General features: G+C 37.1%; 4 protein-coding genes across 7 annotated transcripts; 3 read left to right on the top strand and 1 right to left on the bottom strand.

The window, feature by feature from the left end:
• Positions 1 to 1135: 1135 nt before the first annotated feature.
• LOC147489432 (uncharacterized) lies at positions 1136 to 2932 on the top strand. The gene is given in 5 exon segments (XM_086574637.1): positions 1136 to 1346; positions 1726 to 2087; positions 2089 to 2215; positions 2300 to 2527; positions 2616 to 2932. Coding segments are annotated over 5 exon segments (1245 nt in total).
• A 521-nt stretch (positions 2933 to 3453) lies between these two features.
• Positions 3454 to 9132, top strand: LOC147489433 (2-Cys peroxiredoxin BAS1, chloroplastic). Its single transcript, XM_086571244.1, has 7 exons — positions 3454 to 3822; positions 4014 to 4091; positions 4648 to 4729; positions 4808 to 4887; positions 7043 to 7168; positions 8491 to 8604; positions 8868 to 9132. Exons 1-7 carry the CDS (start codon positions 3628 to 3630, stop codon positions 8982 to 8984), a joined length of 792 nt encoding a protein of 263 aa, XP_086427370.1. The 5' UTR covers positions 3454 to 3627; the 3' UTR covers positions 8985 to 9132.
• Positions 9133 to 10340: 1208 nt separating this feature from the next.
• Positions 10341 to 11386, bottom strand: LOC147489434 (aspartyl/glutamyl-tRNA (Asn/Gln) amidotransferase subunit B). 3 transcript variants are annotated; one of them, XM_086571250.1, is made up of 2 exons: positions 11255 to 11386; positions 10341 to 10804 (listed from the first exon to the last, which is right to left on the bottom strand). In XM_086571250.1, the coding sequence occupies exon 2, from the start codon at positions 10761 to 10763 to the stop codon at positions 10530 to 10532; it is 234 nt and encodes a 77-aa protein (XP_086427376.1). In that variant the 5' UTR covers positions 10764 to 10804; positions 11255 to 11386; the 3' UTR covers positions 10341 to 10529. The 3 variants fall into 3 exon arrangements, with proteins under 3 accessions (XP_086427376.1, XP_086427373.1, XP_086427375.1); XM_086571247.1 differs by having other exon boundaries at positions 10341 to 10800; positions 11146 to 11260; XM_086571249.1 differs by lacking the exon at positions 11255 to 11386 and adding an exon at positions 11165 to 11188.
• On the top strand, positions 11348 to 27933 carry LOC147489435 (uncharacterized). Of its 2 annotated transcripts, none has more exons than XM_086571242.1 (8): positions 11348 to 14166; positions 15853 to 15976; positions 16080 to 16162; positions 19690 to 19931; positions 23863 to 23949; positions 25831 to 25930; positions 26744 to 26942; positions 27025 to 27933. In XM_086571242.1, the coding sequence occupies exons 1-8, from the start codon at positions 11536 to 11538 to the stop codon at positions 27222 to 27224; spliced, it is 3666 nt and encodes a 1221-aa protein (XP_086427368.1). In that variant the 5' UTR covers positions 11348 to 11535; the 3' UTR covers positions 27225 to 27933. The 2 variants fall into 2 exon arrangements, with proteins under 2 accessions (XP_086427368.1, XP_086427369.1); XM_086571243.1 differs by having other exon boundaries at positions 11397 to 14166; positions 27040 to 27933.
• The last annotated feature ends 39 nt before the right edge of the window (positions 27934 to 27972 follow it).

Below are 27972 nucleotides of genomic sequence, written 5' to 3' on the forward strand. Positions count from 1 at the left end.
ATGTTTCCCAAGTCAAATAGGTCTCATTTATTGACTTAAACAACTAAAAAACATGTTTAGGTTTGGAGTAGTAGTTAGAGCTCCGAGCCTAGTAGTTGAGCTCTGGATTTGGAGTTCATAGTTAGGAGTTGGTTATACGACCTACTACTCCAACTAGTTCCAAAGCCCACAAACCTGCTCCGAACCTAGTAGTTGAGTTCTAGATTTGGAGTTCATAGTTAGGAATTGGTTATACGAACCTACTACTCAAACTAGTTCGAAAGCCCACGAACCTGCTACGAATTTAGTAGTTGAGTTCTAGATTTGGAGTTCATAGTTAGGAGTTGGTTATACAAACCTACTACTCCAATTAGTTCCGATGCCCACAAACCTGCTCCGAACCTAGTAGTTGAGTTCCGGATTTGGAGTTCATAGTTAGGAGTTGGTTATACGAACCTACTACTCCAACTAATTCCAAAGCCCATGAACCTCCTCTTCTTGTCTCACTTCCGAATCTAGGAAGTGAGATAATTTGGACTTGAAGTGTGTTATGGTACTTTCTACCGACACCAAAACCATATCCGAGCCTTAAGAATATGCTGTCACGTGTTACATATCTATTTGCTAAAATATGCACACACACATATGCTTTTGGAGTGTGCGTTCGTGTGATTTTTTTGCTGATCATGATTTTGGAGAACTTCTCAAAGTGTAATCTCTGACAGCGACTACATTGAGTTTGACAACTTCTCAAAGTGGCTAGGTGTTTCCCAGTGATGACCTTTTATTTTATTAGCTTAGTATGTTGTTTCCTTTTATAAATAGTGAAGATCCTGTTGTAGTTATGGCTACGTTGTTGGAGTATTTACTATCTTTTTAGCGAGGACAAGTTTAGAAGGGGGGAGGGAAAGTGCAAACAAGGGATGTTCTGGAACACACTGGCCTCACCCACTCCCTTCTCTTTCATTGTTATTTAGTTTTTCTTGATTTACAATTTTGCTAAGAATGTTGACATGGTTATAGTTATTTTTAATAATGTCGCATAGTACATTTTATGGTCTATTGCTCAAGCTATGACTTCTCTGCCATGGCCACTTGATAGTAGTTTAGTAACTGCTCGAACAAAACTTAGCTGTTCCTGAAGATCCTTTTAAAAATGAATATGATTTTATATTATGCTTCAAATGAGACTAGTGAAGCAAAGTTGATTGTTGAATTAGAAAATATGTCTGGGCTTGATAACTTAGCTTTCATGCAAGCTTTAGAGCTCCTTGAGGATGAGAACAAAGCAAGGGTGTTTATGGGATTAAGGGTGGAGAGGCGAAGGAAATGGTTGCTATTTCATCTTCATAAAACTAGTTTAGGATGTGGGAACTAAAGTAGTGATCCATTTTTATGTATGTTGCTGAAAATGTGTATTTTGTTGGGGATCATTAGGTGCTTTAGTTTTTTATAAGTGAGATTTTGAATGTGGTGACTAATGTGGTGATCTATTTTGTATGGTGCTGAAAATATATATTTTGTTGGGATTATTAGGTGTGTTAGTTTTTTATGAGTTTGATTTAGAACGTGGGGACTAATGTTTGTGGGGACTTGATAATCATGACTTAATAGTTACAATTTATTTTGGATGTGATGATTATTGTTTTATGTAACTAGATGTGATTTATTTACTTATTTTCAATGTATTTCAATTGAAATTTATTAAGTGTCAGAGTATCATAACTTACAAATGTGTGGATACAGGGAAAGTCATGTCAGATTCGGATGAAGAGGATATCGTAAAAGCAACTGCAAGTGCTACTGCCACATTCGCGTCTCAGTATTATCTATACCATATAAGTAAAACTTTTTGTCATGATTCAGCACTTAGTGGTGCAACATATGTGGAGGGAATGCTTAATGGTCACGATAAGCGCTGCCAAGAGAACTTTCGCATGGAAAAACATGTCTTATTGCGGTTATGTGATATTCTATATACGAAATGTCTACTTACCGACACTGACGGGGTAAGGCTTGAGGAACAACTAACAATGTTTATGCTTACAGTTGGTCATAACGAAAGAAATCAAATCATTCAATAACGTTTTCAACATTATGGGGAAACAATTAATTAGTCGCCGCTTCAACAATGTTTTGGATGCAATTGTGGCATTATCTGGAGATTTTTTCCAACCTGTTGGGTCTAGTACGCCTCCTGGAATTCTTGAAGATGATATGTTTTATCCATATTTTAAGATATTATTTATATATGATTATTTTATTATTTAAATTGGTCGAGTCTGAATAAGGTCTAATAATAGCTCAATTTTTTTTCACTAGGATTGTATTGGAGCTATTGATGGAACACATATCTCCACATTGGTTGGTTCAAATAAGAGATGTCATTTTATAAATAGGAAATGCACTGTTACGCAAAATGTTTTGGTGGCATGTTCATTTTACTTGCAATTTCAGTATGTATTTGCTGGTTGGGAAGGTTCCGCCACATATTCACGTATTTTGACTTCGGCATTAACAAGAGCAAACAAATTACATGTACCAGAAGGTATATGAAACTTATATTTGTTTATCATTGAATTTAGATTTTCTTTCAAAGCTAACAAATAGTTTTTTTGTTTTCCTAATTAATATAGGTAAATATTATGTTGTGGATGTTGGGTATGCTAATACACCAACTTTCATTGCTCCATTTCGTGGCACTCGCTATCACTTGAAACCTACAAATAGCAAAGAATTGTTCAATATGGGGCATTTATCGTTGAGGAATGCTGTCGAGCGTATCATTGGTATCTTAAAGAAGTATTTTCCTATTCTGACCCTTGCTCCTCCATATCCATTTGAAGTACAAGTGAAGATAGTGATAGCATATTGCATTCTACACAATCATATACAAAGAGAGAAAACATATGATTTAATTTTTAACTTGGAAGATTTTGAAGGCAAACAATAATATGAAATAACGCATAACAGTGGGGGTGTGGAAAATATTAGTAGAGAAAGAATACGAGAAATGACAGTAGAGTTTAGAAAATCAATTGCTAATGTAATGTGGAGTGACTATGAAAGTTCAAAATGATGTAGTACTTATAGAGTTTTATTTGAATTTATTTCTTTAATATATATGAAGAATGTAATAGGCGATACTTATTTTGAATGACTTATATCGCCAAGTGTTTTTGCTTGTTTAAATTTATATTTATTTGGACTTTTCTTATCCTGTGTATTTCATTTTTCATTTTATATTTATTTGAAGTATACACGTAAAATGAAGAAAGAATAACTTATTGCCCTAATATATTGTTCATGATAAACAAATTACAGTGTCAACCAAACACAGAACAAGTTGTGATAGAATAATTGAGAACCAAACAACTTCCAGATTAATTATTTATCTTTGTAATACATCTATAGAATTGGAACACCGGAACACCTAATCAGTGTTAAGCAATACAAAATCTTCTGTAGCCAGATAGAATGAAGGAATAGCAAATTAGGATAGTTGGATAGAAAGAGTCTATATGATCTGACGAAAAAAACCCGGTTGTCTGAAATGAATGGACCTAGTTGACTTGTTGATCCACGTATATATAAATAGAGAAACCTATCCTCATTTCTCATTCGTCCTCACAAAAAAAAAAAGAAAAAATGGCTTCGTCTACTCTTCTCTCTCCAAACCCAACTACTACTTGTTCTTCTTTCTATCATAAATCTCCCAAATCTTTATCGACTCAATCCCTACCCTCCTTTAATGGACTTGGAATACCTTTTCAATCTCTGAAATCTTCTCCTCGTCCTGTTTTCAAAACCACTTCCCGTAGGAGAAGCTTTGCTGTTCACGCTGTAAGTAACTCCCTGTGTGACAATAGAAGTTGAAAGATGAACAATTTTTGTGTGTATACTCAAGTATGAGTCTGAGTTAGCAGTAAACATACATTTTGTCTAGCTGTGCACGGCTCTGTCTGTAATAATTTGCACATTGATATCCTTCACTTCTGATAATAGTTTGCCTGTTCTTCTAATATATGTTGCAGAGTGCCGAGCTTCCTCTGGTAGGAAATAAGGCACCTGACTTTGAAGCCGAAGCTGTGTTTGATCAGGAGTTCATTAAGGTATACTTATTTGGTTAGGGATTTAACATAATTTGGTTCCATTTACTCTCCTATACTTTTTCATTAAAAGGAAGAATCAATGAAATTATCATCTTCAACACACATTCTGCCCATTCCTAATAATCCGGATTTCCAATAATTTACTAGTAACGTGATTGAGAATTGCTTTTCATCTTCAACACAATGTGCAAGTAACAGTCTGCCTATTCCTTTACACCAAATGTCTTCTAGCTTTTGTCTTCAACTTCACACTGGAAATTTTAGCTGCAGATAATTGTTGATTATAAATTTGATAAGTAGGTTCTAACTTTAACAATCTACAATTATAATGTTCGTTTTAGATAAATAAATTAAATCCTTTTGCAGTTCCAAGAATCAACAAAATGTACAAAGCTTGGCATTTTCAACTCTAAATTTTAACATTTGAAGTTTTTAGCAGTTACAGTGTTTTGTGGACACCATTGTTCAAGTGGAATTTTTTATCTACTATAAATCCTGTTAGGTATAAGTTAGTCATATATGAACTTAACTCGTAAGTGATGGTGTATATTTGCAGGTCAAGCTGTCTGATTATATTGGGAAAAAATATGTAGTCCTGTTTTTCTACCCACTGGATTTTACGTTTGTCTGCCCTACAGGTGAGAACGTGAAGGATTTTTGAATTTCTCTAGAGATTGAATACTTACTCTTGTATCTGTCTATTTTCCCCGTTGCAGAGATCACTGCTTTTAGCGACCGACATGCTGATTTTGACAAGTTGAACACAGAAATATTAGGTGTTTCAGTTGACAGTGTGGTAAGTTTTCTTTCAAAGAGTGAATATTCTCTCCCATTAGTACCAGTCAAAGAACGGAAAAGGGATGGAAAAATCCTTTACTGTGTTTTATATTGTAAAAAAGGAAACTTCTTATTTTGAGCAGGAAGAACTTGGACATAAGGCTGTCAATGGGCGGGGAGGCCCGAAGACCAATTGAATCCGAACCGATAAGACAAGGACTTAGACTTTAAACTTAGCCCAATAAGATTATTGGGCCAGGTCTGGACATACCCATGTCCAGTCTGATAATGGCCCAACCTAAAAACAATGGTAGTTATGTGTGTTTTATAGTTAATAGTAGTAACATTTTATCCAATGGTATACATAAAAATTAGAAGTCAGGTTGGTTAATATAGTATTTGTCATACAAGACATGTGGGTTCAAATCCTGACACATGCAAATTAGATTGGTTGCAAAAAAAAACGAACAATTTCCATTTATTGCTAACAAACCTAAGCCTGGCCAGAATCTAATCTTGTCGAAAGGACCTAGACCGGGCTTGGACTCTAAATATTATACATATTCGGGCGGGCTGGGCCTGGATTTAGGTGTGTCCTGTTCAGGTCCGGCCCGACCCAAAATATGTATAATATTTAGATTACAAGCCAAAGGACCAGATCAGATTTGGGCGCGGCCTAGGTTTGTTAGAAATACATGGAAATTGTTATTTTTTTCCAAAATCAATCTAATTTGTATGTGGCAGGATTTGAACCCACATCTCTTGTGTAACAAACACAATACTAACCAACCGTCCAACCTGGCTTTCAATTTTTTGTGTATACTATTAGTAATAATATTACCACTATCAACTATAAAACACATAACTACCATTGTTTCCAGGTCGGGCCATTATCGGACTGGTTATGGGTGTGTCCAAACTTGGCACAATAATCTTATCGGGCTATATTTAAGGTCTAAGTCCTTCTCTCGCCTGCGATTTGGCTTCGAGCCTGTCCCTGCCCATTGGCAGCCCTACTCTTAATGTGGGAGAGCGTAAGTAGTTAGTTGCAATCAAGCTCTCTTGAAAATTTCAAAGTTGTGTTCCTAACATATGTCCTTAGAGTTGTCTACATTTGTACCGTATTTCTACATATCTATTCCAATATAATCTTTAAAAGTTTTTTTGAAGATAAAGCTGTATATATCTTAAGAAAAAGAACACAGTAGTAAATTGAGAAGATCTACAAGCAATAGAAACATGGTGCTGATAATATTTCTTATGCACATTGGCTGTTTGGCTTATATTTTAAGGTTCAATAGTGAGTATTTCCTTGTGTGGGGCTAATAGTTTTCATTTCCCATCTCATTGAAATCCCTTTTATAGAATAAATAAGATCCAGCTGGTTATGAAATTCAGTAATTGTAGTTTTACTTGGACAAATTTGAAAACACGTCATGTATCGATGTGTGTTGTTTGTGCCCTTTTAACTTGAATTAGTCCATGGTTCGTGTCATACATCGAGGTTGAATTTGAAAACTTTTAGTGATCAGATTCACAAAGTGTAATCCTACATATAGTGTAATATGAATGAAATTCTGAAACTAAAATACGTGTTATTGCTTTTGGTCAAAGATCCTGATGTACTTCATATCTCATCCAAACAGAGTTGGATCAAGATTCTCTAAACCATATCCAATCAAGTATCCCACATTTGCAGTTCTGCACCAAGCATCAATAGGGTACAAGATCCCTTGAACACTCTTTTTTGGAGGTTGTGTGTTAAGGTTATTGAGTTGTTTGGCATCCAAGTTTGAGAGAAGGAGAGACTGCGGTCGCTGATAGAACAAGGATAGAGGATAAAATTGATGGTTCTGACTATCCAAAGTTGCAAGTGTTTTGAATTTTTTTGACTTTAGTATGATAGGCCTCCTAAATAATTTGCTGGAATCAAATATTTAGTTTCTGCACAAGGTATCAGAAAAGTACGTGATCTATGTAAAGTTTTTTTTTGGTGGTTGTGTCATTGTGTGCATATCTGTGTTTCTTTTGTATTCTTCTCTAATATTAAATGTTATTGTTTTGCACATCTTTTTTTATCATACTTGGTTTTGTGTGCAAAGTGTCTTTTATCTCTTATCTAAGCACGTAATCCTGATATTTCTTTTAATTAATTAATTTATTTCTCCGTATAGTTTTCGCACCTTGCATGGGTCCAAACAGATAGGAAGTCAGGTGGACTTGGGGATTTGAATTATCCCTTGGTATCTGATGTGACGAAATCAATCTCAAAAGATTTTGGCGTATTGATCCCTGATCAGGTATGACGCCTCATTATTGTTAGTGCAGTTTTATCCTAACGCAATATTTTCTTCCATATTCTATACTAAGTATTTACTTTATTCAATGCTGATCTTTATTTAGACAACCTGTTCAACTAGTTACACAAAGAAAAGGATCTTATTGGTCACTGATCTCGTCTTATCAAATGCACTGATTGCATTCTGTTCTTCTTTCATTTTCTCGCAAGTTTTTTAATAATAATTAACAGTAACTGTCATCTGAGAAGATGAATTTAAGGTAGAGAAGTCAACACAGTTGCATCATATAGTCCATGGGCAGGTGGTTGACCGTTTTTCTGCACTACTTTAAAGCATGAAATGAGCAATCTAGATGTCCGTACAATGAAAACCCTCTAAAATTAACCACATTGAACATGTCTTTTGCATCTTTTTCTTGCCCTTTTGTTAGCGTTTATTGTCTTTATCATTTCAGAGTTTAGTTATTTGAAGAAATTGCAAAGTTTGTCTCATTATGCCATACAACTGCGGTAATGTCTGGACAATAGGAAAGTGTTGGAAAGTGTTGGACAATAGGAAAGTGTTGGACAATTAAGAAATTGCAAAGTTTGTTCCCTTGTTATGAAGCTCAACAGTTGATCAGGAAGTTCTCACACTTAGCATCTCTAGAAAGAAAGTAATCTTGGACTTCAAGTGGAGAGAAAAAAGAAGAAAATCTTACAATCTTTTTTGCTAAACATACCTGGAAAATTAGTATTTACACTATTGATCTTCAACAACGTTTTACCTGACTATTCTTGCCTTCTTGGGTTTAGGTTGCCATTAACTTGTGAAAGTTACTAGTAGGTTGCCATTAACTTGTGAAACTTAGTAGTAGGTGTGCATTTAATCTTCTCTGTGGACCTGTACTTGGTACTTGGTAGGCATACTCCACTTGTTATTGCTTCCATACCTACCTGAACAAATAAAGAAGAAAAGGGAACAAATAGTCTAGGACCAGCACCGACTCTTTTGAAATTACATGAGAAATTGGCCTTTAGACCAAAAGCCCCCTTTACAATGTGCTTATACCAGATTTATTTAAGTTAATGATCCCAATAGTTGGAGTTGATATAATCCAATAGCAGCCTTGGTAGATTGAGATTGTGTATCTCATTGAAATTTAAAGCAATATCTGTGTGCAATGACTTGATTTGTGAATATATGATACAAATGTTTTGTTGAATTACCTAATAAAAAGTATATAATACTGTTACTGGTATGGTCCTATGTAACCTGATGCATTTTGCTTGGGTTTCATCATCTTTTCTATTGACATGATTTCTTCGATTGTGACATAACAGGGCATAGCATTGAGGGGTCTATTTATTATTGACAAGGAAGGTGTCATTCAGCATTCTACAATTAACAATCTCGCGATCGGACGGAGTGTGGATGAGACAATGAGAACCTTGCAGGTAAGAAAGCATATTAGTTAGAAATGGGTAATCTTCTCTGTAACTTATTCTGGTAATAAGAATTCTCTGGGCATCTTGACTCACAGAAGTCCACTGGTTTGGTGGTCAAGGGTTTTCTGTGTGTCTGGGGGATGGGGGTTGTTAAGGGTTTAAAACTGAGATAATGTTAGCCATATCAAATAAAGAAAGAAAAGAAAGAGTGTCACATTATTATCATTATTTGCTGCCGGTTTATGCGGCTTTTTTTTTGTATTGCTCTCCAGGCTTTGCAGTATGTCCAAGATAACCCAGATGAGGTTTGCCCAGCTGGTTGGAAGCCTGGTGATAAGTCCATGAAGCCAGACCCAAAACTAAGCAAAGACTACTTCTCAGCAGTATGAGAGCCATTCTGTGGTGTCTGCGTTATCTTTTGGAGTGCTGAGCGTTTTCCCTGTACTTTTCATTATTTTTCCGGAGTTTTGAGGAACTTATGGCAATAAACATGTTACATTCCCCCTTTTGAAATGACTACTTGTCTATTGTAGAAAAGGTCCGTTCTTTTTAATACTTATCTGGCTGTTGCAAACTAGAAGGACCATGACTGCGCCTGTGATTGTTTGCCTGTGAAATTTTCATGTAAACTTCAGCTAAAACGGTGATTGTTTTCTCGTTAGATAGGGACAAGGTGATGATAAGTATCTCTACTTTCAAATTCCTTCCCAGAAGATGAAAATCTTCATATTTAGAATGGCAGAAAGTCTTTAACAAGTCGCATCCATTATATTAGTTTTTTAGTGGTGGGCGAATACTTGCTATAAAAGACCCTGTTAGCTTATATAGGTTCCCCACTCTGTTTTGTACGGAAAGTTTTGCAGGTAAATGAAGCGCAGCTCATATGTCTAAACAAGCATGCATGTAGTCCTGTTAAGGGGAGATTGGCCTGAAATAGTAACATCGTCTGATAGTGTTGACACTGAATTCTCGTATATCAGAACTTGTAAAACTGTTATGCTAGGTCAATCATTAATGCAACATTGGTAAGGAAGAGATAAAATTGTATAGCTTAGGTTACCTAAAATGTAACAAATAGTTTCTACATCGGTATTTAAAAAGCAAACAAAGTAGTGCGACTGTGTTTCTATGGCGTAATTTGGTTGTTAATTAATCCATCCTGTTAATTGATTGGAATGGAATGGATATAAATGATATACTTGACTACTAATGGCACTATTTTGGATACAATCTGGGAGGGAAAAGTGTTTGAAGGTTGATTTAAGTTGGCAAAATCCGTTTTTGTTTTGTTGTACACTTCAATGAATACATCCGATCACCGATAAAAGTTTTCCTGACAACCAACCAAACAAATGATAACAGTCTGATCGGAAGTCTGCAATGAAGGCTGTGCTCAAGCCATAGTACAGTAACTCATGGTCTACCGAGTTGATAATAAGGTGAGTTAATGAATGGCAATCACTAAAAAGAAGAAAATGAATTTGCAAAGGCCACGCCATGTTATCTAACTTTTGCAACACACTTGTAACAGTATTGGATTCTTAATGATTCATGAAATCTGCTGAAATATTTAGTGTTACTGCTGGCAAAAGGGAATGTTAGTGAAAGTAGGCTAGATTGGTCATGGATGAAAGTAAAGATGCGTTGAAATCATCCTCAGTTTACTGGTACGAAATCCGCTCTAGCAGGCACATTCCACTTCATGGGATCAAGAAACATTTGGCCTTGTGACACAATTGTAGGAATTTCTCATCGAACAGTTCTTATGTTTATTAAAGTTTGCTTTAATCAATGCAGGAGAACTTGGCTGTCTTACAACTCTACATAGCTATGTCTTTTAAATACAAACCAGTACAATTTAAAAAGTTGCAGTGCGTAGCAAATACACCAGAGCATTTGGCTCAACTTCATAGTAGAACATACCATGCAGAAGCTCACTGGAACAGATGAGCAAGATCAGGGTCATCCAAGTCCAAGTCCAGCCATCCATTCAAACGCATCTGCTGAATATAGTGTTCTGGTGGTTTTATTGCACGTGGATTATTCGGAACAAAGCCATGAATCCTTTCAAGATCTCGAGCGAGCCACCTGACAAAATCTGGATCTAGTGGAGGCACAACTTTCACCAGATATTCTTCCTTTTTTTGTTTCACAGGTTTGCTTCCCATATTGATAAAAATCCGGCCAGTCCACTTGAAACTGCTGCTGCCTGTACTGAAAAGAAGTCTTTAGTGAAAGGAGAAATTAACTTTGTAGAACGAAAAACATTGCTATTAGCTCTATCCAATTAGTAAGAATTTTGGTTTATAGCTTCACAAGAGAGAAAAAATAGGATCTTGCCAGGCCAAGTGTTAAGTATGCTTAACAACTTAATACTATAATTTCTCTTGAAAGCGCATTAAAGGTTTGATATAATAAGGCAGAAGAAGCCTGTATTAATGTCATATTTCTTTCCAATTGAAAACCGAAGTGGTAACCCGATATGAACTACTAACTTAAATTCATGACTACAATCACATAAGCGTGTGACCATAAAAAATACCATTACACCTAACTTTTAAAACCATACGATTACATCCAAACATGCTCTCATTGACTTTCTCTAGCTTTCTAATTTCATGTCACAAACACAAAATAATAAGAAGAAAGATGCACTCACCTCTGTAAACCCACTCTATCTCTCAACTGTACTTCCGCTACTTTCAACCACAAAATAAACATACTCTCAAGTCTCAACTCTATCTCAAGACACGTGCTGCTAGTAAACAACACGTGCTAAACTTAACTAAACACTTTGACAAATGACATCACCACGTGTACTCAAGAATAAAGATTTTCATTTCTTCCTTGATCATTATTTATTGCATTTGGTGTAAAAAGTGGTAAGTGTTTCTCTGCTACTTGTTTGATTTTGTTTTTTTTTGAACCAATGTGTTTGCAATGAAGTCAAGAAAAGAAGTGGTTGGTTTTTCAATAGGAATAGATGATGATGAACCTGTCATTAATCTTAAGGTAAAACAAAGGGGTAAAGGGAAAGGTTTAAAATTTAATTCTAGAATGTTTCCATCACCTTCAACTGATGCTTTACTTAAAAAGAAGAAGAGAAAAATATGGGATAGTCCTTTTTTGAAACGCAATGTGAGACTATCAAGAAATGGCAATGGTGTTTTTGATAATGAGAGTGGTGAAAAGGAGGAGACTTTGATTGAGATATATAAGCATTGTAAGAGAAGGTTGTTACTAGAAAACGAGATAGATTGGTCACCTAAGTATGGGAATGTAGGCGGGAGAAGAAGACGTAAGAGTAATGCAAGTGGGAATGTTGAGAGAGTTGTAGTTCAGGGACTGCCTGCATTTGTTGAAAATTGGGCTTGGGCTACTCCAGTAAAGTGGCCAAAAGAAGAAATTTTTCCGTCTTGGAAGAAATATGTTTTGAAACCTATTGTTCAAGCACTTCCTGCACTTGGGACTGGATGGAAGCAGTCTGTAGTAGTTCAACCAATTCCTAGTGTTGATGAACATTTTTCATCTGCTGGATGGACGGTTATTTTCTCACCAGAAGGTGGTGGTAGTCACATTTATGTTTCTCCGTCTGGTTCGGTGTATAAATCTCTCCCTGAAGCGTTAAAGACCTTTTCTCGCAAAGCTTTTAAACCTCTTGTCAAGGGATGTGGTTCATCACCATCTGTAGACAGCTCCAGCCTTTGCGTTTCCGATCCGACTTTAAAAGAGATGGTGGCTAAGAGGAAGGTTACATCATTGTCAGAACCTATTGATCATTTCCAACCAGAGGAATCAGATGCTGCTCTGCAACAAAATCACAAATCGATTGGACTCAATAACTCACTACAGATAAACTGGAAACGTGTACCCCTTGATAGCGAGTTCAGTAAAGAAGTGGAGGGTGGTGAAGGAATTAATCCAAACCAGACAGTCATGCTGTACAGGTCTCCATATGAACCAGATACTAACAGAGAAAAAGTCCTGGAAGCTTCACTTGTACAGGAGGGAAGAAGACATGGACGAGTTAATGAGGAGAAAGCAGTGGATGGTCAGCATAAATTACGTATAAACGATGAATGCTTGAATCGTGATGATTATGTTTCCAGTTACTGCAGTGTTGGAGTGACAAAGAATTATCAGAACAAAAATTGTGGGATACATCCTGATATTGAGTTGCAGAGAGTGAGGAGGTCCAGTCGAATTAATGGCAGACATGTTCCAGTTGATTGTGAATTATTATATACCGAGTTGTCTGATGGTAAATTTGGTTTTGCTTCATCTAATCCTGTAGATATTAAACCAGAGGTTTTCTCAGAAAAGCAGGAAACGGATAATAAGGAAGACAACATGGAAAGCTTCTGCAGACCAGAAAAGATGAAATTTAGGGAAGTACATGAGGTATTGGCATCTTGCCCGCCAGGGAACACAGCCGAATTCTGTAATCCCGTGGACAAGTTGGTGCAACATATGGGACCGTCAAAGCATAAACCTGACGAAGAAATCCATGACTCATCAATTTCGGAAGATATGGCATACAGAGAAGTTCCTGAGGCGGCGACGTCTTCCATGGAAGATGATACGGGGCAATCTTGCATTCAGGATAATTGCTTGAGTATTGAAGCTACAAAATCAGATAGGAGCAGTTCGATTGTGGTTAGAAAGGATAAAATTAGAGAGAACAGTATGTATCAAGAAGGCCCTTTGGTTGGGGCAAGGAGGTCTAGACGTATTGAAGGAAAACATGTTCCTATATACGGAGATATAGAGTTAGGTAAGTGTAATGCTGGTGACTCTATACCTTCATTGAGTTTTATCAATAATGAAGTAACAAGGAGCGAGAATCAGACAGCTGAAGTATCTTCCTCCGAAAATTTTAAGGGAGAGTCACCTTCTACAGGCAATGTAAAGTTCAAACAAAGATCAACAGAAAAGTTGGACTTCCTAAACTCTAGAAAACAAAGGCAGTTAGAGAGTGACCTTAAGACATCGGTGTCTGAGAAATGTTCTCTATTGTATACAAGCAAAAGGAAATCGGTAGGTTATCGTGGACGTTCAAGTGGTAAAAGAAAGAAAAAGAATAGTGGTGCATGTGGTCTCATTGTGAGGAGAGCAGGTAAGGCTGATCATGAAGAACAAATCTCATTTGAGACGAAGGTAAGTGTATTTTCTTGGTTGATTGATAGCAGGGTGGTCGGTGAAAATGAAAAAGTGGTCTACAACATACAGAATGATAAAGGAAAGATGTTAAAAGGTTGTGTTACTAGAGGAGGCATCTGGTGTAGTTGTTGCAAAAAAGTCTTGTCCTTGCTAGAGTTTGAAGCTCATGCCGGTTGTGACTGTAGTCAACCATGGAGTAACACTTTCCTCACTTCTGGGAAGTCATTGATGCGATGCAAAATTGAAGCATGGGAGAAGCAAAAGATACAAAGGAAGATTGGTTTCCAAACAGTAGGAGTTGGTGATACAGATATCAGTGATGATACATGCGCTGTTTGTGCTGATGGAGGACACTTGTTATGCTGTGATGGTTGCCCTTCGACGTTTCACCAGGATTGTTTGATGCTTCAGGTATTTTTTTTCCCTTATTATTATTATTATGTCAACCGTACTCCTATATGTTCCCCACCCTTTCTGTCTTTTCTCTATTTTAGATTTACTGTCTTAATTAATGAACTTGATTAAACAAAAAGTTTGGGACGATCGTCCATCTTAGTGAAAGTCCATAGTGTTCCCTACTGATCCTCGAAAACATGGAGGTAAAAGTTACCAGGGGTTTGACATTTTGACTGCACTTTGTAATTAGCCTCTGCATGTGCAGTCCATTGCCTTGAACTCTTTTCAGATTTGTCAGTCCATCGCGTTGAACTTTTTCCAGGTTCCTCAGAAAACTCTTTTGTTGGGGGCCCTATTTGGGTACGATTCAAACTATTGATAATTGGAATCGGAGGGGCGTGAATTTTGATAATGTGTGGTCATATTGCAAAGTTGTGGATGGAAATGTGGATTATCTTCTCCTTACTTGTCCCTTCGTCTTTGGAATTTGGAATTTGGATAACATTCTACACATCTTTCAACATTGCTTGGGTGCCACATCAAATATCAAGGATGCTCTAAAGAAGAATATCATTTTGGGTCCATTTTCTAATAAGGCAAAGTGGCTTGTGGATCGCCTTCCAAACGCGATTGTGTGAACACTGAAAGGAGAGAACTTGAGGATCTTTGAACACACTGGAAAGGAAGAGCATAAGTTGATAGGGGGTATTATAGTGTTTCTTTGATTGGGCATGTGCTAATCCATTGTTTAGGCATGCAAATGTAAATCTTATGTGCAATTTGGGATGGGTTGGAAGACGAGTGAACAGTTATAACTTGGGGTTTTGGGGAAGTTTGAGTGAGGTCAAGTAGCTTCTTGCTACTTGGATTCTTGATTGTTCTAATCCTTGTTATCGTAATTTTACCATTCATATTGAGTACATAGTGAATTTCAGTGATAAAAACAAAAGACATGTGGTAGCAGTATGTGACCTTTCTCTTCCTCAAATCACTGCATCTGATTGTTGAGTCTTGAAGATGAGAAAAAGAAATTTGACCTCTAATTGGTGCCTCCTTGTGTCTCTCTTCAAGTGTTTAAAGAAATAGATTAACTATAAACCAGAGCATCAAATATTTTCTTATTGATCCACTTCAAAAAATTTAGAATAGTATCCTGCTAAGCAATTGCTCACTGTTGCCTATTGGCACCCCTTTTTCATTTCTATTTCTAATTAATTTATTTTAATGTTGACTACCCTTTTCTTCCACTTCACACCTCGGAAGGCGCTGACTTACTAGATAAGAGTGACACAAACAAGAAACGCTTTCAGAGCTTCTTAAAGAAAAATGGCCGAGGACAGGAAATAGGCATGCTCAATTACATATTGCTTTGAATTATCTCTCCTGGTGTGACCCCATTGTCTCCACTGAGTAGGAAATACATGACTTTTTGTACGTGACGTTGTGACATTGATCAAGGATTGATGGAAGAACTTTATAGGTTTCCAAAAATTGAGATATGGATCAAGAAAATGAAGAAATTAAACTTTTACTATTTGCTGAAGCATATAAATTGGGATTCGTCCCTTTTTTTAAAAAAACGTAAGGAGACTCCTTGTGATACAGCCATCAGCCTGGGTTTTAATAGTTTTTCATCTCTATGATTTTATGTACACCATTTCGTTTAAGATGCGCATGCTGAGTGATTTCTTGATGTTTCAGTCTCTTCCTGAAGGCGACTGGTATTGCCCCTTTTGTACATGTGTATTCTGTATGATGGTTGATGGTGGACAAAAAGGCAACGGAACCAAGAAATTGCTCAGTTGTAATCAGTGTGGCTGCAAGTGTAAGTAAATATCAGTTTCTGTGCCTCCTTTGATTTTTCCGAGTCCCTTTCAACCTTTTTATTTATTTATTTATAAAAAGTTAATGTCTTTCTTGTCCTGCAGATCATATAGGTTGTCTTTGTAAAAGTAACTTGGAACAGATGGGTACAGAATCAGTGGCATTTTGTGGGAAATTTTGTGAGCAGGTGAGCCCAGTTTCTTCGTTGTACTTATTATTTAAATTCCAAGGAATTTGTGTGCTATCTTTGATGTTTTAGGTGTTAAGTTACAGTATGTCTTAGAAAAATTATATGGTTATCCCATGCACGCACATGGAAGCGCAAAGGCATATGAGGCACACAAAGAGAGCTATGAGTCTGACTATTCTAATGCATTGTTCTTTGGATTATTTACTTATTCTCATTTTTAGAAAAAAAATTTACTTATTTATTTGTTCATTCTGTATTGTGAACTTCTCTGTTTTTGCCGTTAAGGAAATGGTATTTGTTTAGAAGTTGTCACAATGCACTGGTTGGCACATGTCATGCGTCTAGCAGGGATGATAATGTTTCTATTTGACAGTTATAGATGTTTGATCCCCATGCCATCATAGTGATTAGTGATGTAGAACATTAGTACATTGCTGTGATGTTGAGGGCGTGAGCCCCTTAGTTGAGTCCAAGCCTATGGTTCGAGTCCATTAGTTAGTTGGACACATGTTATGTTCTTATTGGTTTATGCTTTCTAGGTTTACTTTAAATAACGGGCTTATAGTTAGGGTTTCGGTAGTTGTGTTTATGTGTGTGATTTGTGATTGAGAGATTCAATAAAAGAGTGATTTTTAGGTCGTGTTTTAATTGTGTTTCAATTAAAGTGTAGATTCAATTAAATTGAAGCTTCTGCCAGTAAGATCTACATTATTTGGTATCGGAGCAGATTAATTTTAGGGGTTACTATTTACTATATTGTTTACCGAAAACACTGTTTATGAAACACTGTTCATCGGGTCACTGTTCACCTAGGTTACTGTTCACGGTGAATTTTTTTTCTTGAAAAGTCAAATTTTTTTGTGTTATTATGGTGAATAGCAAAGCAACTCGAGGTCGTACTCCATCCATAGATACTCGCATGTTTCGTTTAGAGAAAAACATGAAAAACATGACACATGTTCCAGAACTTTACTGCAACAATAGCTACAGTACAGAGAGAGGCCCAACAGCCGCCACCACCACAGAATAATGGTTCAGTGGTTTCATATACTGATGATGCTTCCTTGCAGAGTGCTGGTACAGTCCTTCTTCTAAACCCTTTTGCGCATATTGCTCTAGAGAATAATGGCGGGAAAAGAGTTGTTGGAGAGAATAACGACATTCAGGTTCATCCCTTGGGTGCAGTAGGTGATCATATACCACCTATTGTTGGAGATGGTCAAGGTGATGAAGGTGTTGGTGAACCCCTTGTGCGTGTTCCACCTATAGTGCCACCACCAGTCCAACAGCTACCTGTCGTGCGCCCCCAAGGGCCACAAGATCTGATTTTTCAGCCAAGGTTAAACCCTAATGGCCAAAATCGAGGGCTACCAATGCAAGAGGCAGTTAGAGGTATGCGTCTTCCTCCACAAGGGTGTGTGAGATTCCGCGTGTTAATCAGGTTCGAGGCAGAGGTCATGGTTACCAACGTCCTGGGTAGCGCTAGGTTGATGGTGATAGGAATTTTTGGGAACAACCCATTCCTCACAATGCAAGGCAAGAGAATAGGGGTCGGTCTCCATCTCCTCCTTTTTCTCCTTCTACTGACCGAAGTGGTCGTAGGCCAGACCGTGACCCTAATCGTCAGGCAGGTGATTTTGAAAGGTATGACCATTTTAATTATTTTGATGAAGATTATGGTATTCAGAATATTGATAATGGGGTTGTTGATGTTAATCGTTTCCTCCGCATATTGGAGAGGAGTCAGGTGGGTGATATTAAAATCGATGTACCTACTTTTGATGGTAAACTCGATCCTGATAAGTTTGTTGATTGGCTTAATCAAATTGAAAAGACCTTTAATTATAAAAACCTAGAAGATGGTAAGAAGGTTAAATTAGCAGCCACTAAGTTGAAGGGTTATGCTTTGGTGTGGTGGGATGAATTAAATTTGCGGAGGGTTAATCAAGGTTACAGGTGTGTTTGCACTTGGACTAGTATGCGCCGAGAGTTACATGCGCATTTTGTTCCTAAACAGTACCAACAAGATTTGTTCATTCGTCTACAGAATTTGAAACAACAGTTGTCTTCGGTTCAAGAATATACTGAGCAGTTTCAGTTGTTGTGTACTCGTTGTGGGTTGGTTGAAACTGATGAACAGAGAGTGGGTCGTTATTTGAATGGCCTGCACAAGTCAATTCGTGAAACACTTATCATGTTTGAGATTGAGAACATGGCTACCGCGTTTAAATATGCATAGTGCTTTCACCTGGTACGACTTCTGCACCTTATACTGGTTCTACAAGTGTAGTTACAGCTGCTACTCCTGTGTCGGCTGCTAGGACATATAGTGCTGCTAGAAAGTGCTTTGAATGTGGCGTTATGGGTCACATTGCTGCCGAGTGTCCTAAGAAGAAGAAGCGCCCTGTTTTATTAGCTGAAGGTGAAGGTGAAGATGAGGTCAAAGATGTTGTTGCCAAGTCGCCTGATCTTGTCCTAGATTTCCAACATGAAGTTTTGTTAGTGTTTCCAACTTCAGACGCTCAACTGCTTTAGCTTGTGGACAAGCTTCTTCAACATGGGGAGAGTGATGTAGAACATTAGTACATTGCTGTGATGTTGAGGGTGTGAGCCCCTTAGTTGAGTCCAAGCCCATGGTTCGAGTCCATTAGTTAGTTGGACACATGTTATGTTCTTATTGGTTTATACTTTCTAGGTTTACTTTAAATAACGGGCTTGTAGTTAGGGTTTCGGTTGTTGTGTTTATGTGTGATTTGTGATTAAGAGATTCAATAAAAGAGTGATTTTTAGGTCGTCTTTTAATTGTGTTTCAATTAAAGTGTAGATTCAATTAAACTGAAGCTTCCACCAGTAAGATCTACATTAATTAATGTCAGAAAAGATGTGCTCATTACTTAACCACCCTTCTGACAATATAAAGCAAAAACAAGTGAATCGATTTGTCACTTGAATTTCCTTTGGAGAATGTATGGTATTGAAGTTTGCTTCACTTTTATTATTTTTTTTGGTTGAAATGTTTGATATCTTATTGTCAATTTTTTCCCACTCCTTTATATGGAAGGACTTATTAATTGCTTCGTGGAACTTCTTGAGGAGGGAATTTTATTATCTAAATCAGTGATAGAATTAAGTGGTCGTCGCTGAACATGGCTATATGTTGTTACCTTATTTCTGAATCAAAATTATGTGTGCTTGATTCTAGGAGCTCATACTGCCTTGTCAGTTATTTTAGAACTTTTTGCTCCTTGTCTGTGCTCAATGTTACAAGGTCTTCTTTGTGTGATTTTCTTGCTCCCTTTGGTTCTTCTAGGATCTTTTGTTATGACATCTTTCAAGTGTTGCATGGGGTTCAAATGGTTAATTTACTGTCCAAAAGTTAATGTTCATAGCTTTCCAATTTGATCACATGAAGTTGCGATGAAAGACAAACTTAGGCGTAATTAAACCTTCAATAATCAATTTCTCTGTTATCTTGGCAAGTAGTGACACTCTAGGAATAATAATCAACTCTTTACTTGCTCTAGGTGGATTCTTCTTTATCAAATATTCGTGGTATAAAGCACCCGTGTGGAGGAGGCTTTACCTGGACCCTGCTGAGGTGTTTTGATGAAGAGGCTGCCAATAGCTCAGATCAAAGGCAATCACATATCGTTGAATGCAATGTGAAACTCTCCTTGGCATTACTGGCGCTGTATGAATGTTTTGTTCCTTTAGTGGATAGCAGAACTGGTCTGGATATGATCGCCCAGGCAATTTACAGTTGTGGGTAAGTGTCGTCCTTGATTACAGATTCCAATTATATTTGTTGAATTTCTGTATTCGTTTTTACTTGTTTTCTTATATCCTGATGACACGTAAAAAAAGAAATTAAGATCTTGTGTAAACCCCAACTCCACAGAAAAAAAGGAAAAAAAAAAATATCAAAATGTAGTAAATGTGCAACTTGATTTTGTTATGTCTTACAAACTGGAACATCTAATCGAAATACTGGTCGGGTTTCCTTGTGTTTTGGTACCAAATACTCATGAGAAACATGAGCTAAATTAGGTGGATTTCTTACTAAAAGGAGAAGATAGTTTATACAAAGACCTCCAAGTCAAATTTCTGCTGCTCATTCTTTTAAGAAACCAGTGTTATCAGACCCATCCCGGAGGTCCCTCCGGTGAAGGGACTGGGTCACTGGGTTAGTGGTTCGACCAGTGGGTCACTATTTGAACTATATAGTAAATATATTTATACATATCCAATAATCAGTAATAGTTGAGTGATAAGTTGGCATATCTTGATGTGTAAGTTGACTGATAAATTTGGAACCAAGGTTCGAGACTTCCCACACAATTTAATTTTGAATTCTAAGAATAGCAGTCAGCCAGATTGGCTCGGCCCGCTAGTTAACCATCTGGTTTAGCTGGGTTCAACAGAGAACCGCTTGAGTTAACCGGTTCAGCACTGGGTTAAGTGCTTAAACGATCTAATTATCAACCCAGCCCGGTTAGGGGACCGGTTCGCCAGTTTACCAGGTCAATCCACCGGGCCGGGTCTGATAACACTGCTAAAAACCAACCGATGGTCGTGATGTTGATGAACATCATAGTTTATATGCACAAATTGTATACTTCTTATTATACCAAACATATTATTTGTCAAAAAGATTACTGTAGTCTGTAGATATTTGTGGGTATGTTGTTATGAAAGGGCGACTTTTTAGTATGAATCAATATTGTATGCTTAATTTCCATAAGAAATTCATGAAATTACATAGAAAGCAATGTTATAATAATAGTAGTATTGATCCCAAGGTTATGCTTTCCACGATCCTTTTTACCCCTATTATCTGCAAAGGAGCAATCTTGCCCAAAATGTCAGGTGGTCCATGCAAACTCGTGCTTTTGGTTTTGTGATCCCTGTATAGAAGTTAAAACTCTTACTGTGTACCGAAAGATTGTGCAAGACCTTTCAAGAAAGTTGCTCTTGACGAACCAATGTATTTGTTAAATAAAGATGCTGAGGTCAAAATGATTCAAATACCGATATGGGAGATCAGGCTGTTCATCTTTTAGCTTGAAACCTTTGACATGGATAGTAACACGAGTTTATATATTTTAGACGTCCGATCTGAGCCGGAGTTGCTATACTAGTGGATTTGAGACGGAAATTGGTTTTTGCTATTAGTACTTAAAAATATTATTTTAGTCAGAATTAGTAGTTCCAATCAGTAAGATCACGATGTTAGTATTTCCACCACACTACTGCACTGTTAACAATTTCGTAGGTATACAGAGCAAAAGAAGGAAATGAGGGAAAAGTATTGTGTGTACCTCCAAGGTTTGTTGGGCATGGCCTGCCGCATGTTAAACCCATGGTCCCTTTACTATACATTTATAACGTGTCGCTCTCTTCACCTCGGGATTTTGAACTAATATGCTACCAGTAAAGGTATATCTTAAGGGGTTTTAAATTCAAATATCCGTTCCAGTTCTCGTGCTGGGGGAATGTCGCAAGTGTATGTTTGTCTCTGAGGTGTTTCTAGGCATGTACACATGCTCTGTGTAAGAATCGAGTTTTCTTGATCTACGCTGTTGTGCCTCTAGCAACCTACACAGGCTTTTGAATTGAAGTGCTTATCAATATCTTCAATATAAAAGCAAGTGCTGTTTTCATTATTTACATCATCAAAGATTAAGTAAAAATTCACATCAAAAACTTTTTCCACATTTTTACTGTTTAGCTATGTATAATATTTTACTGGCTTGACAAGAGTTAAAGGAAAAGAATGATAGTCAAATTATCATATACATTCTGAATTTCTGACGACAAAAACCAGATGTCTGGGTCTGGGTGTCTGGCCAAAATATCAAGTTTGCCATTTTTAGGTATTTCTCGGCCCTCAATTTCCAAGACATCATAGTATGAATGTAATGAACACTTTCATATATGGAAAATGAAGAGACTTCGAACAATGAAAGAAGAAGTCTTATTACATTAGAGGTGTGCAAGTTGAGATGAATCCTTAGCAACTTATTGTATTAATTGCATCTAATGTAAAATCGACATTCCATAATTGAAAAATAAAATCTGTGTGATATGTATCCACGACTCCATGAGTCCATGTAGGATACGCCAAGCATACATATTGGATGGTATATACCTCAGTTCTTGGTTTTTTGCCCTGATACTTTTGTATCCATGTCGGATACGCATACACGCACACATACCTGTGTCAGTGTTACTTAGATCTCTTGAAGTGCACACATTTTCTGATTCTTTGCAGAAGCAACCTCGATGGTGTACTGTAAACATACTCGTTGTTTGTATATATAAAACAAACAATGTTGCTAAAAATAACGTTTGATTGCCATCGGATTTAGCTGGAATGACTCTTGGAGGTTGTCAGGGTAAAATGTTAGGCATCAGGAGAGAAAGGAAAAGGAGAAAGGATATTTTGGCTGCTGGGTTCGGATTCCCTGATTTGTGATCAATGACCATTTGTATTTTGACCAAAATTCTTTTGTAAACAGTTACAGTTTTAAGCTCAAGCACAGGGTTTAGACTGACTCCTAAGTCCTACATGCCATTATTGAAAAGCATTTCTTCTCCATGTAAATTAGCACATTGATATTATAATTCTTTTCGTTGGTACTTGCATAGATAGAAAGTAGGATGCAATTAATCAGGGGATGAAAGTATATTTTAGGATGTGCATTTAATAACTTGCAAAATTTGGAACACATTCTACCAAACTAATAGACTAACCGAAGGCTTTCTTCGTCTGAATGGCCTTGATCCCAACACTAATTCCTATTTATTGCTATATATGATTTTAATTGGCTACTTCTCCGAAGTTCAAAAAATTGTAGTTTCTTTAAAAAATATGCTTTTATTTCGTGACTGCATTTTAGCGAAACACCTATTCAAGATCAGTATGTTCATGCATGGAGCCATTGAATATGTCCAGTGAGGATTGTTAGAGATCTCTTTAAAAGACATGATAGTAGTGAATGCATTATTTTTAATTAATGAAATAAATTAACAGTGTTCATGAGAATCATATAACTCTAATTTCATTTTCTCTTTTCTATTGGTGTTGAGACTTGGTAAGCGACTGTCGCAGTTAACTCTATTTTCTTTATCTTATTGTTTAAATGCGCAAAATTCTTTTTCCTCTCTTAATTATCTCATTTTCTTTAGTACTTTGTTGGACTGCACCTTAGAACTCAATCGTTGTCGTCTCTTGTCTTGCCTGACTCGGTGTTTTAAGAGCTAGGCTGCAATGTTATCCTGCTGATAATAATCTATTATCATCTGGAATGCAGTTCATTTAAGTTTTCATGTTTCATCTGCACAAGTATATTTTGATCCACTGAAGTTAGCTTTCACAAGTCACATGTTGGCATAAAACTCCAATCCCTTACTCTTCAACCAGATTTCTTAAAAGTAGCTCAAAAAAGCATTAAGTTTTCACATTATGGTAAGGACAACTCAATAATCTATTTTGCCTCCTAAGACGATCAGAATAAACTTGAATCTCATGAAAAAAAAGAAAAAGAAGAAGTGCATTTGTTTGTCTTGATGTTTGGGGACAATTGTTCCAAGCTTGAAAGTCAACAAGTTCTTAGTGAATTATGTTCTAAGCAGTATTACAGTCAAATGGTGTCCTATTGTCTGATAAAGTTTCTATTTCTCTTCTTTTTTTCCAGATCCAATTTCAACCGTCTAAACTTTGAAGGGTTTTATACTGTGATTTTGGAGAAAGATGAGGAAATTATTTCAGTGGCAACATTAAGGTTTGGAATTGCTGCAGTATAATTATTTTATTGCTAGTTATTGTTATGCTGAATTTATTTTGTTGTTTTCTTCTGCTAGTTAAATATGCACATCCTTCCTCTTCGAATTTTTGTAATTTCTAATCTATGGAGATTTCAGAAACTCTTATGTCCCACAAAAACCTTCATGTAATTTTTTTTTTGTGAAAGAGTTGCTAATATAGCTCTCTCCCTCCCCCCCCCCCCCCCTCTTCTCTCTCTCTCTCTCTCTCTTTACTTTGTAGATATATTAGATGTTTACCTTCTACATTGTATCAGAAAAAATAAATTTTGGGCAGTGGTATTTACTCACCACTTAATGGGTTGGCACCCCGTTTAAAGATTCCCTGGTAATCACACCCCTCCATTAACTAACAATTTTGCAATACACCCCTAAAATTTAAATGCACAAGCACCCCATTTTAAAGTGTGTCGCGGTGGAAGACTACCGCGAATATGTAGATTTCACGGAAGGGGTTGGCCACAAGGTTTTAGCTATCGCGGGATATGGCTACCGTGGGTAGGCAAAACAATTACAAAAATCTCAAAATTTCTCGCGGCACCGAGTTACCGTGCAAGTGTGGTTCTTGTGGCAGGGAGTTATTGTGAGAATGTGGTTCTCGTGGCACTTGGTTGCTGTAACTCTTTTTACACGGGGTGCTTAAGTTGGGACATACTAGGAGTAACCATTATTTTTCTACCCTTTTGCCAAATGGGTGCCGATCCCATTAAGTGGGGTGTAAATATCGCGCCCCTAAATTTTATCGATGAGTATCTGGTTGTGGAAAATGAGGACAGTGGTTGGGGACTTGGGCTGCTGGGCACTAGTGGGCTTTGAACAGTGTTCTAAAAAACGCTAGGCGGTAGTCAGGCAGTGGGAGAGTGCCTAGACGGGCTAGGCGCTAGGCGGTTTTTTTCCTAATATATATAGTAATACACACATACTACAAGAAATGAAAAAAATCATTTACCATAATTCAAAAAATAAACACAAACAAAGATACTTATTACAAAAATGCGTAATAGTTGAGGAATATTGACTTCATATAAAAACATACTCTTTGTTATAGTGGCATATAATTTACATTAGACCCAAGTCTTTTAAACTCATTCAAATCTTAAGCCTACACGGGCCTTTATTTTTCGACATTTAATCAAAAAAAAAAAAAAAAAAAAAACTTGATTGGACTGCCTAGAGGCTGCCTAGCCCGCCCTAGACCGGCCTAGTCGGTCCACCGATTTTTTAAATGACTAGGGCCTAGGCGAGTCGGTTGGGCACCGCCCAGGCGGCCTAGCGCCTAGAGACTGCCTAGGCGGCCACCTAGACCGATTTTTAGAACAGTGGCTTTGAAGTTCAATTCAATAAGCTCATTTTTATAGCACCATTTTCTTAAGTGTTTACTTCTGAGTTTAAATTATTACAAACCCATCAGCAACTGTTTTAATTTTCCATGATCAATTTGGTTAAAAACGTTCTCATTTCTTACCTTCATCTACTTTGAGTTTCCATTTTGGAATCCTCTCAGTTTACATGAGTTGAGAAATGCGAACCCTTAGCAATCATAATAGTATCTCCTACTGCTGATCCAAAAACCCCAAACCATTAACTGCTACAAATTATTGACACATCATTTGCAGAAGTGAACAGGACCCAGTAACTTTTGAGGGTATTCTACATACTAATGCGTTCTTCTCTGGTTTGTTAAATGGTTTGTGGTTTTCCAGCATTAAGGTTTTTTCAGTACTCTGACGTACTGAGCTTGTTTTTGTCATTCTTTTAAACCTGTGAATCTGTGATCTTACCAGTATACATGCCTATTCTTTTTACACAGTTCACCTATTTGAGTATATTTACTGTATTAGGCTCCATGGGAAGCGTGTAGCAGAAATGCCATTTATCGGAACGAGGCTTATATATAGACGGCAAGGCATGTGTCGCCGCCTCCTCTGCGCCATCGAAGAGGTGCTGTATTTCCATAAGCTATACTGCTATAGTATGTGCCGTCATTGCTGTTATATGTCAGCTTTATGCGCCAGAAATTTGTTGTTGATGTTGGTTAATTTTAAATGTGATTCTTCCCGATAGAACTTTCTGTTCCCTGGCATTCATTATTAGCACGCCAATGGATTTCTGGGAACGAAGGCTTTGGCATGGAAGCTCAATTCTACCATCAGATTTCCATCTTGTGACTAAGTCTGTTCTTAGTTTTTGCTAGCAGCTCATTAGATGTCGTGTGGTGCTAAATAACATGGCCATACGCCCATACTACACCTAAATGGCCTTAGGAAAACGGATTATTACTTATTTGTAAGTTTGTGCCCACCACAGGGAATGCTCTTGGGCCTGTGGCTTACGTGTGTTAAGACTAAAGCCGTTGGATATATGTATATACATGCTTGTGAAATGAAGTGCTTCTTATCAGTTGTATGGTAGAATTACTTATTGGCTATAAAAGCCTTCTACTTTTAAAGAGAAAACAGTACATTAAAATGTTGAGTTTAGAACTTGAGCTCTCAATGTAAGTGTTAACAAACAGCGACTCCTAACAATATAATTGAAAAGTTTTTAGAGACAAGACGTTACTCAGGTGTTTGATTGGCCATATAAATGTTCTGTATGAGGAGATTTGACAGAAATTTATCATCTAAGTATCCCTTATGCGAGTCTGTTGACTTGCTGACAATGTCGAATTTGTCTTGTTTATTTTTAACTTAGTTGATCAAAAAAATAAATTGTTGATTTGAGTCGATGAACTTATTAAAGCTACTTTGGCAGATATTATCTTCATTGTGTGTGGAGAAGCTGATTATACCTGCAGTCCCTGCTATGGTGGAAACGTGGATGACATCATTTTCCTTTAGACAATTGGAAGCAGCTCATAAAGATGAAATACGGAATTTGAACATGGTTCTTTTTGCAGAAACAACTTTGCTGCAGAAGCCTATTAACAACAGGAAGACATTTAAACCCACAGGTACTTGTGCTCTTTGATCACACAAGTTAATTAAGCTTTGATATTTGCAGACCATAGTATGATATTAAATGGTTCGTCTTAGATTGTTTCGTCGCAGATGCAAAGCCGATGTATGACAGTACTGATGTTCTACAGAGAATAAATAGTTCTTCACACTTCCAGAGTTATTCTGAATGTCCCATGAATGATCTAAACATGTTAACTAGTTGCAGTTCAGACTATGGAAGGCAGGCATTCGAAGATGCTTCTATAAGGTCATGTGAAGACATTAAAGTTCGTTGATGTCTCTGTAATACAAAATTTTCCTGTACAAAGCTCCTTTAACTAAGCAACAGAATCTTCCAAGTAACCATCGGTCAGTTTCTATTGCTGTAGCTGAAGCATCTGTGCACCCTGAGAAAATTTTGGTACCAGTAAAATAGGTTACACGATGGCTGCAGGATGCTATGAAGCTAAGGATGTCTACTGATTCTATTGACTAGAGTCTCTTCCCTCCATGCTTCCTTACTTTCCAGTATTAGGAAATGCTGAAATGCTAGTACAATCATCAACGTTTTTGCATAATTGTATATATGCAGATGGTGTCAGAAAGTGTCAACTAATGGTTTGCTTCAGTGCTTAATCATAGTTCACATCTCAGTTTTCCCTTTTTGGCTAGTTTTAGTAGGTGTCATATGAGGCAAATCGGCAATGAAGGTAGGAAGGGGGCGGGGGTTGGTAAAGCCGTGAAGGTTCAAAATGAGATGACAAATTGATGTTCATTGTATGCGCGATCTTAATGGACCTCTCAGCGGGGCCTATTGGATTGGGCTTTTGAACCTGGCGAATAAAAAATTTACAAACTTAATGGACCGCCCTCATGATCAGGTCAGTTCTCCACAACGTAGATTTAGTTGTAGTGCTCTCGAAAATTCCTTACAATGATTGGAAGATTATGCAGAGTGCTTGCTGTTTACTTAATATATATTTTAGTCAAAAATTCTACTGAATACACTTATGTTTTAGTCAGAGATTCCCTAAACTTGTTTAC

This window comes from Coptis chinensis, chromosome 7 (genome assembly GCF_015680905.1).
Source record: "Coptis chinensis isolate HL-2020 chromosome 7, ASM1568090v1, whole genome shotgun sequence".
Lineage (NCBI taxonomy): Eukaryota > Viridiplantae > Streptophyta > Magnoliopsida > Ranunculales > Ranunculaceae > Coptis > Coptis chinensis.

Coding starts and splice junctions, on each gene's coding strand:
- LOC147489433 (XM_086571244.1), top strand. CDS start 3,628: ATGGCTTCGTCTACTCTTCTCTCTCCAAACCCAACTACTACTTGTTCT. Junction 3,823..4,013: donor GAAGCTTTGCTGTTCACGCT/GTAAGTAACTCC, acceptor TATATGTTGCAG/AGTGCCGAGCTTCCTCTGGT. Junction 8,605..8,867: donor AGACAATGAGAACCTTGCAG/GTAAGAAAGCAT, acceptor ATTGCTCTCCAG/GCTTTGCAGTATGTCCAAGA.
- LOC147489434 (XM_086571247.1), bottom strand. CDS start 11,180: ATGTTTGGATGTAATCGTATGGTTTTAAAAGTTAG. Junction 10,801..11,145: donor CGTATGGTTTTAAAAGTTAG/GTGTAATGGTAT, acceptor CAGTACAGGCAG/CAGCAGTTTCAAGTGGACTG.
- LOC147489435 (XM_086571242.1), top strand. CDS start 11,536: ATGAAGTCAAGAAAAGAAGTGGTTGGTTTTTCAATAGGAATAGATGAT. Junction 19,932..23,862: donor CAGGCAATTTACAGTTGTGG/GTAAGTGTCGTC, acceptor CTTTTTTTCCAG/ATCCAATTTCAACCGTCTAA. Junction 23,950..25,830: donor ATTTCAGTGGCAACATTAAG/GTTTGGAATTGC, acceptor TTACTGTATTAG/GCTCCATGGGAAGCGTGTAG.